This window comes from Euleptes europaea, chromosome 4 (genome assembly GCF_029931775.1).
Source record: "Euleptes europaea isolate rEulEur1 chromosome 4, rEulEur1.hap1, whole genome shotgun sequence".
In the NCBI taxonomy this organism is placed as follows: Eukaryota; Metazoa; Chordata; class Lepidosauria; order Squamata; family Sphaerodactylidae; genus Euleptes; species Euleptes europaea.
Window position 1 is genome coordinate 45,529,867 of NC_079315.1, and position 20,949 is coordinate 45,550,815.

Consider the following 20,949-nt stretch of genomic DNA (forward strand, 5'->3'; position numbering starts at 1 on the left):
TTCTCCAAGAATTCTCAAAAATAATGGACAGAGGCGCTGCAATTCCAGCTGCCAGTTCCTTTAGTACCTTTGGATGCAATTAATCTGGCGCTGAGGACTTAAATTTCATTTAAAGAAACTAGGTGTTCATGTTCCACTCCTATGCCTATCCTGGGCTGTAACTCCCTTTCCTCATCATGTGTTTTGTTTTTGCCAAGTTGAGCACCATTTCCCTTGCAAGAGAAGACTGAGGAATCATTCCTTTTAATGTACTGGAACAGTGGCCTTATATAAATTCCCTAAATAAAACCCAGTAACAGCTTTTACAGTATTTTTCTGTGCTTACCATAGAGCTGATCTTTAGAGGGTCTTTTTTGGTACCATCAGACCGATAACTAAAAATAAAAAAGCACATTTTATTAAATACTAGATCTTTTAAAGTTAAGAAAAATCACCTGCTTTCTGTATAGGAAGATATACTTAGGGACAAGGAGGAATTAAGGACAAGGAGGAATTCTTCATCTGCCACCCACAAATCCTTGCTTTTAACTCTACATGTATTATACAGAACCTGCCTTTGGGGGAAAAAGTTCATATTATTTATTCTGCTTACAGGATATGAAATCTGGCATTCTCAGCTTTACAATGCTGTGTGCAAAACCACACATCATGGGGAAAAGATCAGTGGTCTGAACTGTTTTTGGAGGAGATATTTGCATAAGCCCCCCATTTCTTGATTGATAAAAGATTAACCTCCTCCCAGCATGGAACCCTTAAAATATGGGCTAGCAAGAAGAGAACTCTTTGACAACATTCCAGTCAATCTACTGGCTTTCAGCTATGTTCCCTGCCTAATCCTATATGCAGAGGAAGTTGTAGCTACTAGAGTTTTAAGTTAGCTAGAAACTGATTACTTTCCACTTTTTTGTGAGGTGCAGTATTTAAAGTGTCAGAATAGGATCTGGGAGACCCAGGTTTGAAACACCACTCTGCCACAGAAGCTTGTTGGGTAAACTTGGGCCAGTCACATACACTCAGCCTAACCTACCTAACAGGATTGTTATGAGAATAAAATGTAAACTGCTTTGGATCCCCACTGGGAAGAAAGGTGAAGTGCAAATACAATAAATAAATCTATCTTCTAAGGTTCCCCTTCCCTTTCATTTGCTTAGGTGTGTTCTTAGAATAAACCTTCTGAACTTGGAACTTCAGCTTACAGACTATCTTAGTAGCATCTCTGTTTGCTTACCAGAAATATTGATGGAGAGGCTGCTGCCTATGACAACAAGGAATATACCCCAAACACCCTTCTAGAAGCAAAGAAAGTATTCCCCTTATCAATCACATGCACAGAACCTCCCATAGGACTGGCCTGGAATATTCAGAGTCTCACAGGGCTTAATCTACCCCCAGGTGGCAGCAAACTAAAATGGCTGAAGGGCATGCACAGAGGCTTTTAAATGTATGTGTCTACAGCAAGTCCAATGAATCTTTTACTGTTTAAAATACTGACCTCTGTGATTAGTACATGTTTTAAATAAAAGCTGAATATTACAAGATGGACCAATCCATTCTGCTGAAGATTCACAGTCATAATAATGCTTTTAAATACTTACGCAAAATCTCCATTCAAAGTACAGATCAGCTGGGCACCAAACACACTCCATAAGGAAAGTCCACCATATTCCCAGGTCACCATAACAACACAACTATCAGGTGACCATTTGATTAATTTAACAGCTCCTGTTTTGTTCCAAATATCTACAAAAAATAGAAAAAAAATCCAGAACATACGCATATTAAGAAGTACACACAGGCTTTTGGAAGCATTTTAAAGATGGGCATCATTTGTGTATTAAATACACAAGGGGCACAGATCAGTCCACTTTCAACATAGCCTGAATTTCTTCTACATACTTGTTCTGTATATGCAAATAGTACAAAGAGCTATGAAGGTATACAGAAGATCTTTGAATGCCCTCCCTCATGCCTCAAACTGAACAGGGGGAATTCAGCAAGCAAAAAGAAATGACTGGATGGGCAGGACACACAGACCTACCATTCACCCTAGCAGCTTCTCATGTTTCTTGCAGATACATATATGAAAAAGACGGAAAACCTTGTGCTGAAAGTTCTGGCAACACAAAAAAGAAATTCACAGCCCAGTGACCAACAGACTAAGCAATCCGTGTATACACAATCTTATCACACATAAAGCTGCATCTATCTAATATTAAAAGAGCTAGTACAAATATGCTGCTACAAAGTATAACAGTGCATCATTGTGTACCCAAGATAATAGTAACAAAATGTGGTAAATAGTCCATATGAGTACAATCGGTACAAAATGAATGCAAGAAGCTGCATAAAGTTAAATACTAATTATAATGAAAAGTACCATGAAACTGATATGCTGAATCCATTCATAGTGTTATTTTAGGACTAGAAAATCAAGCCTTGGCAATGGGCCAACAAACACAGGAAAACAGCACGGATAACAACGCTGAAGACGGGAAAAAAATAGCTGGCCCGAAAACAGTAGCAAGAACAATATACAGTTCACTTTGTGAATTCAATCAATCAATCAACCAATCAATCATTTATTATTACAGCCAAAATAAAGCACTTCCTGGGAGTAGACAATGTAGAGAAACTTCTTAGAAGAACAATGTAAAGCAACTCTTAGGACGGTAGCCCGGAGCAGTCCCGTTTCATAAACGACTTCTTCAGCCTGATAAAGTTGCTATGGAGAAAACACTAATGTAATACAATGTAACAACAAATAAACTTACAATAAATAAAGTATATACACGGATCTTACCTAATCATAGGACATACATTATAGTAGTCTTCCCTGATACAATTAACATCATTATTTCAAATGCATAGTTTAGTAAAAGAGGTTTACAGGGAACGTATCTTAAGTATCAGTTAATGAGACACAGCTGAAACTCTCACACTGATATGAACAGAAAACTGCATTTAGAGGAAACAAGACAAATCAAAACTGGTATTAAGACCAAAGGGTACACGGTGTTAAATAAATGAATGAATTTGGACTCTTTTTGCAGTAAAATCTTTTCTGCATTAATCCTATTATACAGATGTTTTTTCAAGCACCAAATTAAAAAAAATGTAAGTCTGATTCTGAGTGTTTTCTTTCCAGATAGTGACTGACAATTGGGGCATCAAAAGTTTTTGTTCTAGTCTTAGACCTATGTTCAATGATCCTGACTGACCACTCTTGTGCCAATGCCTATATAAAGAAGGTCGCATGGGCATCTAATAACATAGACTACATTCTTTGCTGCACAACTGCTAAACTGTTTCAAGGAAAACCTAAGACCTGTATCAGTACATTGGAATTCCCTAACCGGCAAAGAAAAGGGGCACACATCCTCCACATTTAAAGTGCCCTAAGGGTTGAACAGGAGCACTAGAATTTAATATATCTGACTGAACCAGGAAATCCCTAAAGGAACATAAGAACATAAGAAAAGCCATGCTGGATCAGACTAAGGTCTATCAAGTCCAGCAGTCTGTTCACACAGTGGCCAACCAGGTGCCTCTAGGAAGCCCACAAACAAGACAACTGCAGCAGCACCATCCTGCCTGTGTTCCACAGCACCTTATATATTCGGCATGCTCCTCTGATCATGGAGAAAATAGGAATGCATCATGACTAGTATACTTTTTAACTAGTAGCCCTGAATACCCCTCTCCTCCATGAACATGTCCACTCCCCTCTTAAAGCCTTCCAAGTTGGCAGCCATCACCACATCCTGGGGCAGGGAGTTCCACAATTTAACTGTGTTGTGTGAATAAATACTTCCTTTTATCAGTTTTGAATCTCTCTCACCCTCCAGCTTCAGCAGATGACCCCATGTTCTAGTATTATGAGAGAGAGGAAAAAAAGCTTCTCCCTGTCCACTCTCTCCAAACCATGTATTATTTTATAGACCTCTATCATGTCTCCCTTTAACCGCCTTCTTTCCAAGCTAAACAGCCCTATGGAAGAAGCCCTTTTGTCTTGCAGATACCACCATATATAATTTAGATTGAGGTGTGAGAGAGGGTGTGAGATTCATTTATGCACAAGTTTTGCACTAGCAATGAACTGGATCTTGCCCTAAACTTTCTACAATCATTTCAAAGGATATTTTATATTTAATAGCAGTGATTAGCTGTTGGAGCTAAATAAATGCTGGGATTGCATTTAATAAATGCAGTAATATAAACATTATCAGCTTAATAAATTTTAAATCTCTGCTTTTCCATTTCAAGTCCTCCCATCCATATTTTTTGCTGTTATGTTGCAGTCCACTTATGAAGACTCTGTGGGGTTTTCAAGGCAAGAGACTTCAGAGGTGGTTTGCCATTGCCTGCCTCCACATCATAACCCTGGTATTCCTTGGTGGTCTCCCTTCTAAATACTGACCTCGGCCAACCCTGCTTAGCTTCCAAGATCTGATGATCAAGCTAGCTTGGGCTATCTAGGTCATGGTGCCCCCATCCATTAACACTAATCAATACCCTAAGAATACAACAGAAGTAACTGAGGGTTGAGATTATGCATGACACAAAAGAAGAAAAATGTAGAACAGAATAGGTAGACAAGATATAAAGCTATACCTAAGGGAGCATTAGGAAACAAAATGTCTTTGAAGTCTTTGTTCCTTCTGCCCTCAGGTCTGAAAAACGTCTTGTGAAACCAAAGTGATTTTCAAAAGCTGTGTGTAACACAAGGGCGTGTATGTATGTGTATACAAACAGTTCAAAAATCTGTTAAAAATCTGAATTGGCTTCCAGCAGGCTTTTGGCTATATTTTAAGTAACTCTTTGGAGCCTTGCCAGGTTTCCTTTCAGGGTACCAAAGCATCTTGAACTATCAAGAGCAGAGTTCACAGCTGCCCCCATAAAATAGCTTTGATTTATGCAATCAGTCCTTAAATAGACTGCCCTTGAGAGAACAAGATTTGTATTTTTATATGGTTCCTAATTTGACACGCTGGTGCTAGCTGCAAATGGCTTTCTGCCATCTCAAGTGTGTTTATTATGGCTAAAATGAAGGGGGGGGGACATTAAACATTCATGTTGTATGAACAGTATAAGGGAATTAGTTGAGCTTGCTAAACTGCTGATATGTTTACTTCCAGAACTGGGAAAATTTGGCAGAATGCTATATCAGTTTAGTAAAGCAAGGCTGCACTTACCTGTAACTGTTGTTCATCGAGTGGTCTTCTGTGCCTGCACAGAAGACCACTCAATGAACAGCAGGTACAAGTACAACCCTATTTTCATTGTCATGGCTTCTGTGCATTCCCACACTGGGAGACTAGCAAGCTCCCTGAGTGAAGGAAGTGGATGTGAAGCTCTCAAAGGAAGAGACCATGGAGGACTGCCTTCCAACAGTTGTTTAGCATCCCATATTGACATTCACCCAAAGGTGCTTATAAAGGAGTAGGGACCTCTGTACAAATGTCCCAACTGAAATACATTCAGGAATGTGGCAAGGAAAAAAACAGTCTGGTGGACAGAGTTGTGATACATAAAGTGGCATTGAACAATCATGCACAAAACAGCATTCAGAATTACAAGAAAATAAACAGTACTTTTCTTCCTTTCAAGCTTGGAGACTAATATTGTCCCGCGCCCGGGCAAGCCCCAGTCGCGGGCCTGCCCGGGGGCCCACTCACTGGGCGGGAGTTGCGGCCGGCTCGAGGCGGAGAGGCAGGGCCAGCTGTCCCACGGCCTGCGCCTACCCCGGAGGGCTCGACGTCCTGGCTGGAGGGGTTGGGGCCGGACAGTGAGGTGACGTTGCCCGGTGCCGGCAGGGACCGCGAGGGGGCGGGGCCGGCTGGGCCGCGGCCCACGAAGGCCCTGGGAGAGACGCCGTCGCGACTGGGAAGGCTGGGACCAAGCAGCGAGGTATCGCCGCCTAGCGGCGGCAGGGACCACAAGGTGCCGCCTCCAAAGGCCCAGTCGGAGGCCCGGGCTCTGCGGCGGTCTTCCCCGACGGAGAAGGTGCCAGGAGGGGCAGAGGCCGCAGGGCGGTCGGGCGTGAGCAGGGGGGGCGGAGCAGGTGCCGCCGATCAACAGGGGCACGGCCATGGTCCCCCTGAGAGGGAAGATGGGCCGACAGCGCTGGCGGGGGCTGACTGGTGGAGCCCCTGCCTGGCAGGAGGAGGAGGGGAGAGGGGCGGAACCCAGGGGGCCTGGCCTATATGACCAGGAGGGGCATGGAGGCCGGGGAGGAAGCGGCGACGGTTACTGTGGAGCAGGTGGCTCGGTGGAGCAGGGACCGCCCGAGGGGCTGAAGAGGAGGGAGAGGCCTTCTCTCAGGACACCCATTCTGAGGCCAAGGAAGCCCCCTCCGGGTCGAGTTGGCCAGGCCGCGGGGCAGATAGGCGGGGGCCGCAGGGACGGGTCCTCACAAATATAAAAAATCCTATATGAGTCTCAGAGGGGATGGGGGATAGCATTAAACAGGAATGCTCTCATTTATACAGGAACTTTCTTAGGACTCTTTCATGCATGCATATACATACCTGCATATATATAGTCAAAAGTAATGACTACAGGAGAATTACACAACTTTAAGGTTGACAATGAGGAAATTGAAATTGTTCAAGACTTTCTATTCCTTGGCTCCACCATCAACCAAAAAGGAGACTGCAGCCAAGAAATCAGAAGGAGATTGAGACTGGGAAGGGCAGCCATGAAGGAGCTAGAAAATATTTTGAAGTGTAAGGATGTGTCACTGGCCACCAAGACTAGATTAATTCATGCCATCGTATTTCCTATTACTATGTATGCGTGTGAAAGCTGGACAGTGAAGAAAGCTGATAGGAAGAAAATGGATTCCTTTGAAATGTGGTGTTGGAGGAGAGTGTTACGGATTCTGTGGACTGCCCAAAAAAACAAATCAGTGGGTTATAGATCAAATCAAGCCTGAACTGACCCTAGAAGATAAAATGACTAAACTGCGGCTATCGTATTTTGGTAACGTCATGAGACGACAAGAGTCACTGGAAAAGACAGTCATGCTAGGAAAAGTTGAGGGCAGCAGGAAAAGAGGAAGACCCAACAAGAGATGGATTGACTCAATAAAGGAAGCCACAGCCTTCAATTTGCATGATCTGAGCAAGGCTGTCAAAGATAGGACATTTTGGAGGACTTTCATTCATAGGGTCGCCATGAGTCGGAAGCGACTTGATGGCACTTAACACACACACACACACACATATATTACTCACTTAACATTACCAGCAACAGAATGTGTGAACTAGCTTCATCAACAAGCATTATGTTTCAGTTGAAAGAGAACACTAGGAAAGTTCTATGATAGCTAATTCAGATGTGCAATCATCGTTTGATTTTGCAGTCTTCACGTGACAAATACATATAAGAACCAGCCCTGGAACTCACAATAACTCAGTGAAATTGTCAAGCTCTTTTTCATTTGTTCAACAATTTCATTTTGGATATTCTATCCACTGCCATTTAATGCAACTGTATGTGAAGCGTATATATCCTCATGTCTTTCCTGCACATGCAGTATTTTATGCTAAAATAGATTACACACATTTTTTTCATCATTTAGTTGTCTACGAAGTATTCATTTTGAACCTTTAATAAAAACTGCAGTTCTATTGAAAATGCATTTATTGTACAACCATAAAGACAGTAAAATCTGAGAGCATTGTGGAGTAAAACTAAAAACTTGGAGGAGAGCAAAAACATTTTCATTTGCATAAACCTGTTCATGACATATATATATGTTGAAATCTAAATCTACCTGTATTTCTAGTAATATATTGTCTTCAGGGTTGGTGCCATTATGAATTACTGGCATTTTCTAAATTGTTAACTTGCTATACTTTAACAAAACAAGTTATATTTTTGAATAATGAACAATTTGGTATCAAACTTAATGAACTCACCAGGATACTGCTTGGGTGTTAACTCCAGTTTATGAGACAGCTGCATGGCCCCAGTGGTATTATCTATTGTATAAACTTGCACTGAACCACTGAAAAAGAATATGCCATTTGTGAACACAATGTTTTTATTTTTCATGCAAGACTGGGCAAGTACACGCTCCCCCCTAACATACATTAGTTCATATGCATCAGCTCATCCAATTCAAAACCCATTATGTTAGAAAGAACACAAAACTAACACCCTAGCGAAGTCGTTGAGAAAAAAGAGTAGTTTCATATTTTATCTTTTTATACACTTTAACATTTTAAATATCTTTGCCTATTACATTTTAATGCCATTACTTTAACAATAATTAAACATATTTTATTTTCAAGAGCTTTCAGACTCCCCCCAGCCCTGCCTCTTCATATTACCTGTATTAAACACAAACAATATTAGGATTCTTTGATTGTTTTCATAGGATGGCCCTGGAGTCCTTTAACATCGAGAATTACCACAATTCTACTGAAGTTTTTATGGATTTTGGACAGGACAAGGAGAAGGACTGGGGGTGTAGGGAAGGAGTTTAGGAAAAATAACTCTGCATGGCAACATGGTATCTCAAAGGAGGGCAAAGGAAAATTAGCTTACAAGAAGACAGGGCTCATACTAGCTCACAACTTGTTCCCAGTCCTTAAAATTCATTTCAGTTATAGGTCTGAACAGGGCCTCAGACAATTAAAAATAACAGGAGGTGATGAAAGGACTTGGAGGAAGGGGGAGAAGAGGTAGTTTTTTTTTTAAAGCAGAACATCATGTAGCATTTATTTTTGTAAAATAGTTTCAGAGTATAGAATAAGCATGGCTCTCTAAATTCAGAATTAATCCGCATAAATCTACAAAGTATTTCTCCCAGCAATAGTTTGTTTTTAAACATTAGCGCTTTTTAGTGTAAAGAGTTTTTATTTTAATTTTACAAACATTTCCAGACTAAGACCTGAAAACCCCTTGACATTTTATTCAGTCTGAAAACCAAACAATAATAAAACGGAAATTATGAATCATAGTAGACCTGCTTTGATCAAAGACATCAACCTCTAATCTATACTGAGCCACTGAAGTTCATGCTGTAGATTATCTCCACTAATCAGTTTGACAATGTAGGTATTTCTTTTAGTACTCTCAGTGTTTATAGAGCAAGTGCAACAGATGGTTGAACACATGAAGCTGCCTTATACTTAATTAGACCTTTGGTCCATCAAAGTCAGTACTATCTACTCAGACTAGCAGCAGCTCTCCAGGGTCTCAAGGTAGAGAGGTCTTTCACATCACCTACTTGCCTAGTCCCTTTGACTGGAGAAGCTGGGGATTGAACCTGGGACCTTCTGCATGCCATGCAGATGCTCTACCACTGAGCCACAGACCCTCCCCTTCCTGTCCTTCAGACTTTGAAGTGATACACTGAGTTTTTGAGAGAATAAAAGTTCAATAACACTTAAGTTGGCTTCACGAGGCTCATGTTAGAAAATATGGCTTCACAGAGGAAAAAATCTTCCATTTAAATACCCAGAGAGCGTTGCTGGACGACCTGAGCAGATCTTCAGAGAGGGAGAAGAAAGCAAAAGTGTTGGGTGGTGTCCTAAAGAGTCACACGTTGACCACCATCTTTTTGTGGATATCTAAACCTCCTACAACAGCACAGAATTACTCAAAGGATATTCTTCCGCCACCGTCTTTATCTGCATTTATTATAGTTTTGTCTACAATCTGCTGCAACTGAGTGGTTGAAGTTTATTTGGAGCCTGATGTAGTTATATACATATATAAGTTATACAAGGATCGTTAGCCATAGTGGCTGCGATTTGTACGCAAGCAGCTGAGTATCTTTCAGAGCAGAGAATCGCTAGCTATCTGCTAGAAGAACTGAGTGGGCTTGGTCTCTATTCCCTGTGATTTGTTTGGCCCTCCAGGGCAACTGACTGGCACTGTGAGAAACAGGATGCTGGACAAAGTTGACTAGTTTAAGCCAACAGAGCATATTATGGCATTCCACACACACCACTCCCACCCTGAGTCAGGCACTGTCATATGCTGTACTACTGGCCCAGTTGTAGGTACTTCCACTAACACTGGTGAGGGAGGAGGGCATTCTCATTTAAACTTATTGGTAAGCCAACTTGAAGACCTAAATGCTTGTAGAAAGGCAGAATATAAACCTTGAAAATAAACAAAAACAAACATTAGACAATAGCTGAACTTACTCTACTTCCTCCATCTATTTTCCAGAAGAGCAAAGATTTTTATCTATCCATTTCTTCTGTTCATTCAATGGATATTTCACATATTGTTTCACCACTTCCACAGGTTTTGTTAACATCTCAGTAAGGAATGACTCCAACAACACAATTTAAAGGCACAGGCATAACCCTGCCAGTCACTCCCACACTGTAGTACAGAGCTAACCAATACAGTACTAAGGAAAGAACTACCCATCCATAGAAGCAAGACATCTATATATATATATATTATACTTCTCTTGAAACATACTAAAAATAACATTGCACACATTTCTTTTAAAAATGGCCCTGTGCCTGCTTCTGTCTAAGTTATTTGTTTACATGCAGTCCTTATACAATTCAAAGGCTGATTTTATGGTAGGGATCATAAAAGCAAATTCTCTATTTGAACACTGAAAGCATTAATAAAATCTTTTTGACATTTTAGACTGCCTTTCACAATAAGTATTCCACACATATCATAGCCACACCTTACACATATTAATGAGCGTCTTAACTTTCATTATTTGAAATGGCTGTTTCATATACTTATTATACTCCGGCTACTCTCAAATTATTTTGGCATGGTAGCCCATACACCATTACATCAGTTCAGATTTTCAACAACCTTTGGTTACCTATTTTAAAGGAAGTGGCATATGCTATCTTACTTTAAAAAATGAAAAATGGTGTCATAGTAAAGCAGTAAAAAATACCTCAACTTGCTCTTTTTTGGCTTTCTAATTAATGACCTTGGGATAGAACAACAATGGTCCCACATTCTAAGCTATGCCTAGAAAGGCCTTAGGATGATGACTAAGTCATATCCCACTCACAACAGTCACTAGCAGTAAGGACGGACTTTGGTAAAAGGGAGGGGGTACCTGGCATATATGGGCACAGTACTATGACAGTGTAGAATCATAGCTGAAAGGGACCACCAGGGTCATCTAGCCCAATCCCCTGCACAATGCAGGAAATTCACAACTACCTCCCCTCCAGTGTCCCCTACTGCATGCCCTGAAGATGACAAAAAAAAACCCTCCAGGTTTCCTCCCTGGCCTGGAAGAAAATTGCTTCCTGAGCCCAAAGTGGCGATGGGCATTACCCTGGGCATGTAAGAAAAGGTCACAAAAGCCAAGCACTGTTGCAACCCTTCCTGCCCTCTCGGTCATTATCTGACTAAGTTCACAGATAACCCCTCACGTGCAAGAAGGCACTACAGCAGTCCTGTCACCAGACACTACAGTTGCCCAAACACCTATGATGGCTACTGAAATGCATGATCAGAGCCCCATGGAGCATTCCTAGTAGAAAGTACAGAAATGGTTCCAATGCAATTTCCCACAACAGAAGCCTATACCATGTCCCCCCACCAGGGCAGCCCACCCCATAGGAACCTTTAAGATGTATGGGGGAGCACCCAGACCATGCCAGACTACTATGTACAGGCTCTTGGGAGTCCTCTTGCTCTTTGCAGTTACTGCAAAACATTACTCATAAATTTTCTTGTACATCTCTGAATTCTTTGGAGGCAGTCATCCAACAGGCGAGATGCCAGGAAGGACACCATTCCCATTGTAAAGCATGGATTCTAATCCAGGCTCTCCCTGCTGTTGAACTGGTGCTAGGCAAAAGGTGAGATTTGAATTCTGGCCCGCATCTCCCTAGTGGGGAACAGAACCCATAACTTTCATTGGTCTCATGGAAGCCTTCCCCAAGTGAGTACTCAGGCAGTTGACAGGAATGCTTTTTGTGAATACACAATCGTGCATTCCAGTGTCTGCATTCCCCCTGCCGGGCAAAAGGGAACTTGGTCACATGCGGGGCTCTGAACCTTCATCTGCAGAGCTCCCTATGGTATGTACATGCCAGGGCCCTGGCCAGTCACACCATGGAGTTCCTTCCAGGGGAAGGTGCTTTCTTCACAACCTTTGTGTATTCCATGTATTGTCTGAGGCACCCCAACATTGGGGAGGGGGGAACATCAGTCTGCTGTCCTGTCTTCCAATTGTGGGAGACCTGGCAGTTCTGACTCACATGCTATCAACTATGCTCTCTGCAGCTTGCCAAGGGGTATTTGTCAGTTATTTCTTCTCTGAAAAGAAAGAACAAGATATTAACAGCCCCAGGGTTGTAGGATGGGGCTGAAAGCCACTCAGCTGTGCTTAGAGAAGGGGTTACGTATCTTTAACTATTGTCTTAGCAAGTTGCCGAGACATTGTTCCTTTTGGAAATGAACTGATTTCCAATTTATCTGCCTGCAATGCTATTGTAGCATCGCTACAGCTACCCTCTCATGACTTCCATAATGCACGGGCACCAACCTAAAAGATCATTTATTTGCTAGCCCGACATTATATTCAGTACTAAGCTATGCAGAACATATAATTAGGAAAGCTGGATTAGATTTAGATGAAGGTGGAGTGAAAATTGGAGGGAGGAACATTAATAATCTGAGATATGCTGATGACACTACATTATTGGCAGAAAATAGTGAAGATTTGAAACGACTATTGCTGAAAGTTAAAAGAGAAAGTGCCAAAGCAGGACTACAGCTGAACATCAAGAAAACAAAAGTAATGACTACAGGAGAATTACACAACTTTAAGGTTGACAATGAGGAAATTGAAATTGTTCAAGACTTTCTATTCCTTGGCTCCACCATCAACCAAAAGGGAGACTGCAGCCAAGAAATCAGAAGGAGATTGAGACTGGGAAGGGCAGCCATGAAGGAGCTAGAAAATATTTTGAAGTGTAAGGATGTGTCACTGGCCACCAAGACTAGCTTAATTCATGCCATCGTATTCCCTATTACTATGTATGCGTGTGAAAGCTGGACAGTGAAGAAAGCTGATAGGAAGAAAATGGATTCCTTTGAAATGTGGTGTTGGAGGAGAGTGTTATGGATTCCGTGGACTGCCAAAAAAATAATAATCAGTGGGTTAAAGATCAAATCAAGCCTGAACTGACCCTAGAAGATAAAATGACTAAACTGAGGCTATTGTATTTTGGTCACGTCATGAGACAAGAGTCACTGGAAAAGACAGTCATGCTAGGAAAAGTTGAGGGCAGCAGGAAAAGAGGAAGACCCAACAAGAGATGGATTGACTCAATAAAGGAAGCCACAGCCTTCAATTTGCAGGATCTGAACAAGGCTGTCAAAGATAGGACATTTTGGAGGACTTTCATTCATAGGGTCGCCATGAGTCGGAAGCGACTTGACGGCACTTAACACACACACACACTAAGCTATGAATCCTAATAGTGTAGCTCAAGCATTCTAATAATCAAATGAGGAACAAAAAGATCTACCCATCTCAGAAATATGTAGCACTTCTGTAAAAAAAAAAATTATAATGATTTTTGTCAGATTGGGATGGGGGGAGGGGAGTGCAAATAGGGCAGAGGAGGCCACCATACAAAGTAACTTGACAAAATCTCCATATACCTCAGGGCAGCCATATATTTAATCTCAGTCAGTTACGTTCTAGGACATAATAGTGAATTTACTTGAAATCGTTTCCAAAAATAGATTTGGAAGAACATGGCACCCTTGCAAATGGGCCTCTAATAAGATGAAGATAAAAAGGTATTTAACAACATGCTATATTTTTAGTAATAAAAATCGTCCCAAGTCACTGATGCTTAACATGTTTAGACAGTATGCCTATGTGAAGAATTTAAAAGTTGACTTTGCCACGGTAGCCAAATTATCTTCATTAAACATATGACAGATGAGTTCCCCTCCCAAAGCCTAACGTATGATTTGCAAAATGTTTTATTTCATTAATAAATACTTCCAACAAGTCTTTTTACAAGACAGGGCATATTTTCTATTTTTCTTTAAACAAGATACAAAATTTAACAGGACTATTCCTAACTAGAAATTCAGAAACTTTTAAAAAAGTAAAGTGTTGCTTAAGAACATATAGTACAAAGTGATACCAGTTTTCATTCCCTTAAGAGTCACAGTTGAAAGGAAAGGAAAGTTGAAACAGATAACTTACTTTGCACATCCAAATGCCATTAATTGGTATTTGTTGTTTACAGCCACACAGGTTCCATCCAGAACATCCTGTGCCCAAACACCATGGAGCTGCTGTAAGATATGTTATAAAAGATTTTATATAGTTTAGTCTGGAACACAGCATACTCCAGACAAAGGCAGCATACTTCAAAACCCATCTTATATTTAAGATCACATGACATAGGGACTGTCACAGGGAAGGACCTTTCAAATAAGCATCTAACAAGAACTGAAACCAATTTTCCTTATATAAATTGTTCATGTTACAGTTTATTTATATTATAAAAAGCAGCAGGATTATTCTCTGTACCTCTCTCCCAACCCCATTCCCCAAAGGGCAAGCACATCTGCTTGCATGTGAGGGAAAGGGAAGATTTTCTGCTGATGGCATCCCTTTCTAGCCCTTGTAGAATGCCACTCCAGAGGCTCCCCAAACCTATAGGCAGCTTTTCAAAAGGGCATCTTAAACCCCTTGTGCTTGAACACACTTGGATCCTAGCTATACAAATGTGAAATATTGTAAATGATGCTGTTGTTTTGCATTTTATCTTTTCATCTAAACTGCTTTGAGCATCTTGGAAGGTAGAAAGGCAGTTGAGAAATAAATTGAATAAATACATTTTTGACAATATCCATAGAATACCAAATTTGCTGGATTGGGGAATCTTTTACACATTAATCTTTTACACATTAAACGTTTCCATAAGAAAACCATCTTTTCCTTAAGGATGCTATAAAGTGTGATGCTGCTGTTAACAAAGTTATTTCACAAAGTGAGACATTAAATGTCGTATTTGTTTCAATGCAGGTCTTTGGAAATAAGGCAGTATTTAACTATTCAGCTTAACAAACCAGTAAAACAACCTTCCAAGTCTGTATTTAAAACACAGGTTTTAATAAGCAAATATTAACTTGACGTTTATAATTTCTCCTGATCTCAGTCATATAGAATGTAGCAGCTCTGCTGAAGTTAAACAGATGTGGGAGATTGCTCCAAAACCAATAGACGTGCATTCTGCAGAAGGTAGCCGGCACAGAAACATAATCAAACATAATCATCAGAAGTAAAAGAACCCAGAAAAGTACAAACAATTTTAAAACACACCTGTATAGTACTTGAAGGAGAAATATGTTTTAAGCTCAGCCTGTGAATGTTTTAAAAAATAATACATATGATACAAAATATGAAGATAGAATATAAATGAAATTTGGGCAGATCACACAGAATGAAGGTTAGAAAGCAAGCAAATATAAAACAAATACTGCAGTCTTAATTATACAAATTGCACTTGCACAGCAAAAAGCACTTTGAAGTTATTCTTAATGTTTCTTATGAAATATTTTTCTTGTAGTAATGTTAAGCTCAGTTAGAGTTAACATATCGATCAATACAGAAACCCTACAGAAAGAAAAGTAACGAAGTGTGAAAAGAACTCATTTTGTTCTTCACTAAACCACCGTGGTTGAATGAATTCCAGGGTTTCTCAGCCATAACTTGCTATAAAAATAAGGCAGAAGACATATTTAATTAGCCTATACAATTTGAGCAGCCAACTAATGATGTGCTAGTTCAATATAAAGAAATCATACCTCTGCTGTGAATCCACTTGACATTGGTGTAATAAAACCAACTCTGCCATCATTAAGCACAACAGCAAACCCATCAAGAGTAGCACAGTATTCCATATCTCTGATATGCACATCCTCAAATCCCAAAAATGAACCTGGTAATAGAGCAATTACAATTTTTGACTGTCATGTTTCAAACTGTCTTCTTGGTCTTCATTAGCTCAATCTTCACAGAAAAGGTAGGTTCCCTTTTACAGTATTTTCCTCTTTGTATAAATAGGTCATAAATTAGAAATACCTCTGGAAGAATGAAGGTCCACGGAAAATGGTACTGTACAGAGATTTATGGCTTTCCTTCCATTTATCACACCATCCCAGTGAATTAGATGAAGCAGACCATCAACAGTAGCAACAAGTAGATCTTCCAGCATGGACTGTAAACTACAAAGAAGGCAAAGTAGGTACTACAGATAGTGAAGACTAAACAAAAATTCTTTAATTTTATTCAGATGACTTGTTCTAGAAGGACAGAATGCAACTCAGCCTTTGATTTTGCATTCCTTCTTTAACTGGGATTTGGGGAATTTCCCAAACAGGACGCAGCAAGAGGCTTTTTTTTAGCAAAAGAAGAAGAAGAAAGAAGTAGTAGTAGTTAACAACCCAGTTAATCATAAAAAATAAACCACAGCAAGTAAATTTACAACCAAACTTTCTGATGAAGAAGAAAAGAACACTGGCACCTATAAGCGTATCATCACAAATTCTATTAAGTTACCAAACTCGAAAAGGTAGAAACATTCCCTGGATGTTACATGGAGTCAGTGCTTGACATCGCATAACTGTATTGGTCATGCCTGAAATGTTCCATCAGTGATTTCCTGGATTACTGCTATCAAGAAGATATGAATGAGGATTCACTGTACCTGGTTACAGATGCTTGCAAATCCAAAATATGCTTCTTCTCTAGATTTAATGATGGGGCACATTGTTCTTCCTTATAGTGTGGTGTTCCTTTCATATGTTGGCTTCCTCTTTAAAAAAAGACAAACAACAATCCTACCTTCACAAGGCTGTTTTATTCATTTCCCCAAACAAAACTACAGATTCTGAACTAAACAGACACTTTATAGTAAAACCAGACCTCTCTGTCATACAGTCCTGACAGAATTCCTGAGCAGAAGAGGAATGAGGACCATCAAGAGATCAGTGTAGCTCTTACTCTAACCCAACTATGAAACAAGCTCTAGGGTCTTCCATGGCATGGCAGTAAATCTACACTGGACCTCCAACCTACCACAGTCAGAGGAACAGAGGACACAGTTAAGACCACATCAGAGGAGATATTTCCCCTCTAAATTAAGTACATATCTTTTTCTAGACAGATATTATCCTTTTATGGGATAACTGTACCATAAAAATCATATAAACCCTATGATCCAATAACAGAGTAAGGATTCAGGAAAAAAACAGGTACTACTTTATATCTAAACTGCAAGTATAAGAACTTGAAATTGGCATGAAAAATCTCTAGTGAAGAAGGCAAAACACCTGAATTTGTTAACTGCAAGACACACACAAAATGAACAGAACTGTCTGTCTTTCATCTTAAGAATGTCATGGAAAGAGTTTCACCCAAAAGCAAAATGCACTGCTTAAAATACATTTTCATTTGAGTGTCACAGATTGTTTCTTTGAGAAGCTGTCAAATTACATTGGTAAGTACTGCATTTTACACCTGTATACTTAGCAGTATTCAGCCATCAATACAACAAGCTTCATTTTTAAGGGAAAAAACAATAGTTTATGGTTTTGGAAATTGTTCTTTGGATACTAAAAACTCCCTTTACTAAAAACAAGACATCTCCTAGTTCATAAAATACTAATAATTATATAATGAGGTCATACAGAATTTTGACTGGAAATTTCAGCTGAAGCATTATAGCTGCCACAGTCATCTAAACTCAGTTCTTGTGTGTGTAAGCACAGAAGTCTCTACAATCCTATGGATACAACTATTTTTGTAACCATATTCCCTTGATAAAGCTCACAGTTATTATTTCTGTAAATAATAAATTATAATTATTTTCAGGAAAAATCCAAGTTGAAATTAAAAAAAATCTTTTGTGGTTAAAAAAAAGAAAGCATATTATCTGACCAAAAACAGACTCATACGCAATTTGTTTGACCGTGAGTCAGGCTGAGGTTCCTCTAAGCAAACTCACTTTCTTCACAGCCACAGAGCAGCAGCAGAGAACTTACTTCCAAGGACCAAAGAGACCGATTCAGTTTCAAACCATGGCACCAGGGAAGGGGCTCCAAGACTTCCTATCTGCCCTGTGTTCCTGAGAAAAATAGTTCAGGGGGGTGCTTTTTACCCCATTGTGGGGTTGCACAGCAATGCATTCACAGCTCATGTGCAGCCCCACACTGGGGCAAATAATACTTGTTCAGAGCCGCTTTGGCTTGGAAAAACAGTAAGGGGGGGGTTGGAGTCCCTCTTCCCCCAATGCCACGGTCCTGATCAGAACTGGGCCCTGCAATGCTTGGGGAAGTAAGTTCCCAGAAGCTGCTGAGCGGCTGCAGGGAAAATAAGAGTCAGCAGACCTGACCTGTGGCCAAACATATCGTACAGTTTAGCCCACAGTTGCAACAGGTGGTACTACCAGCATATTTGGATATCAACTTTGTAACATTATAACTGAAAGCTTTTAATCTGTTATCAAACATATTATAGTATATTATTAATGGCTGCTAAAATTTTCACATTTAACAATAACCATATCCTTCAAAATATGGTATATATGCATAGGTATTGCCATTAGCTAATGCTGTAGATCACCTTACATAATTATTTCATGCTATATATTTTGAGTAAAAATCATTTCATTCATTCAAAAAATATTTTACAGGACTATTTTTCAACATTTCCCCAAATTTTCCAATTAATCAAAAGCAACAACAAAAGGAACACTACTCATCAGTTATTTTATAAACCATGGCATCTTCACATACCCTTGCCTTTGCTGAAAGTGTACTTAGCAGGAACTCTCTGGATGAACACTAGCCCAAATTCATTCATGCATTCCTCATATTTATAACCAGACAAGGCAGTTCTGGAATGCTCAAACTAAGCTATATTGCTGGATCTCTTCATTTCCATTTTTTCACCACTGGAGTAAACCTTGGGGCATACGCAAGGTGGTTAAAACTTTCAGTGTTCAGATATGGCACACATCCTTTTGAGTCTCTAAGCATTTAAATTGCTCTGACCTTTAAACTATGAACATACACTGCTGACAGAAGCAGGAAGGAATGCTTTGTCTGCGTTGCCACATCAGCAGTTGCTGATGTCCATCCAAATTCTAAATTACAGCAGACACTTCTCAAAAGAGTCAAAACAAAAGAGGATATTCACAAAAGGCTAAGTCAATGTACTACCATAGAACAAATGTATTTTCAACTGAAATGTACTTTAATGAAGTATAGAGGTCACACGGATTTGCTGTGAAAGGGATTTGCATTCTTCTCACGTCTGTGTGTAGGGTTCTCTCAGCCTCAGTAGATAGGTGAGGGAAGAAATTTGGCAACGTAATATGTTGGGCTAAATGAAACTTAGACATGATCTTGGGGAGAAACTGAAAACTAGGATGTTACACTACCCTTTCAGAAAGAAACTGCAAAAATGGAGCATCTCTCCTAAGAGCTGGCAATTCACTGACCCTCCTAGTGGAGGTGATGGCCACTAGGAACACAACCTTACGTGGTAAGAGAGCCAATGGGCAGTCCCTCAACGGCTCGAAAGGGGACGACATAAGTTTGGCTAACACTAACGATAGAGACCATTGTGGAATTAATATAGATACTGGAGGAAAGAAGTTCAGCAATCCATTCATGAACCGCTTAGACAAGGCATGTGAGAAGTGCTACCTTCACCTCGATCATGGTAGGCAGCAACAGCTGCTAAGTGAACCTCAACAGAGGATACTGCAAGGCCTCTTTTTGCCAAAGTGAGTAAATATTCAAAAATCACAGGCAAAGGACAGGTGAAGGGAGGGCAACCTTTGACCCCTGCCCAATCCCCAAAAAATTCCCATTTCCTACAATAAGAGGAACCTGTCGAAGGTTTTCTGGCTTGTGTAAGGACTTCCTGAACCTTCCTTAAGAACTCTAGATTTCCTGATCTATGAACCACACTGTCAGATGTAGGTGGGGTACATTGTGGTGTGACAGATCCCCCCATTTCAGAAGATCTGAAGCCGCCACTGGAAGGGGGATGTAATGTGGGCCTGCCAGTCACAGTAACCTCCAGAAACCAGATCTGCCAGGGCCAATAAGATGCTATCAGGATACACTGGGTATTATCCACTATCATTTTGCCTAAGACCCTGGGTATCAGAGGGAAGGGTGGAAAGGCATAAAACAGATGGTTTATATACCAAAAGAGTAATGGATTTAAACTAAGAGAAAAGCGATTCCACCTAAATATTAGGAAGAACTTTCTGACGGTGAGGGCGGTTCAACGGTGGAATGTGCTGCCTGGGGGGGGTGGAGTCCTCGTCTTTGGAGGTCTTTAAGCAGAGGTTGGATGGCCATCTGTTGGGAGCACTATGATTGTGGTATCCTTTAGATGCTTACCCCCTTTAGATCTCATCGACTTATCTTGTTTAGTATCCATCACCCCGTTCATATCTCCGAAAATGATAATTTCTCCTTGATGAAAGTCTTGAAGTTTTTCAAAAAAGTCCTTGAAAAATGTTTCTTTAGCACTATTTGAAGCATAGACATTAGCTATTGTAAACTTTCTTCTGTTAGCTCCCTGGGTTAACAGAATCAGGTACCTCCCTTTTTTATCTTTAGTAGTGTCAATCACAGTCAGTTTGTTTCCTTAAATAAATGTAGCAACACCTCTCTTCTTTGTAGAGGACGATGCTGAAAATAGAAGACCTAATTGGTCACATTGTAAAAGTCTTTCAAATTTGTTTTTAATGTGGGTTTCTTGAAAGCAAATTATATCCAAGGATAGTTTCTTAAGCTTGTGAAAGAAACTTTTCCTTTTTGTTGGAACATTTAAACCGTTGATATTGATCGAAGTAATCCTCAAAGCTTCCATCTAATTTCAATTATTCTTCGTCTTGAGATTGTGGACTTTCTGTAACTGAAATGATAGATTAC

The 20,949-nt window shown here is 40.1% G+C and overlaps 1 protein-coding gene across 1 annotated transcript in view; it reads right to left on the reverse strand.

Annotated features, from left to right (window-relative positions):
• LOC130476612 (guanine nucleotide exchange factor subunit RIC1-like) overlaps positions 1 to 20,949 on the reverse strand; it is an 85,807-nt gene that overhangs the window by 32,088 nt on the left and 32,770 nt on the right. The window contains exons 4-10 of the mRNA XM_056848566.1: positions 16,701 to 16,808; positions 16,076 to 16,218; positions 15,799 to 15,932; positions 14,189 to 14,280; positions 7,923 to 8,011; positions 1,596 to 1,740; positions 326 to 374 (exon numbers count right to left, since the gene is read on the reverse strand). Of these exons, the coding sequence (XP_056704544.1) occupies positions 326 to 374; positions 1,596 to 1,740; positions 7,923 to 8,011; positions 14,189 to 14,280; positions 15,799 to 15,932; positions 16,076 to 16,218; positions 16,701 to 16,808 (760 nt within the window). The remainder of the gene's footprint in view (positions 1 to 325; positions 375 to 1,595; positions 1,741 to 7,922; positions 8,012 to 14,188; positions 14,281 to 15,798; positions 15,933 to 16,075; positions 16,219 to 16,700; positions 16,809 to 20,949) is intronic.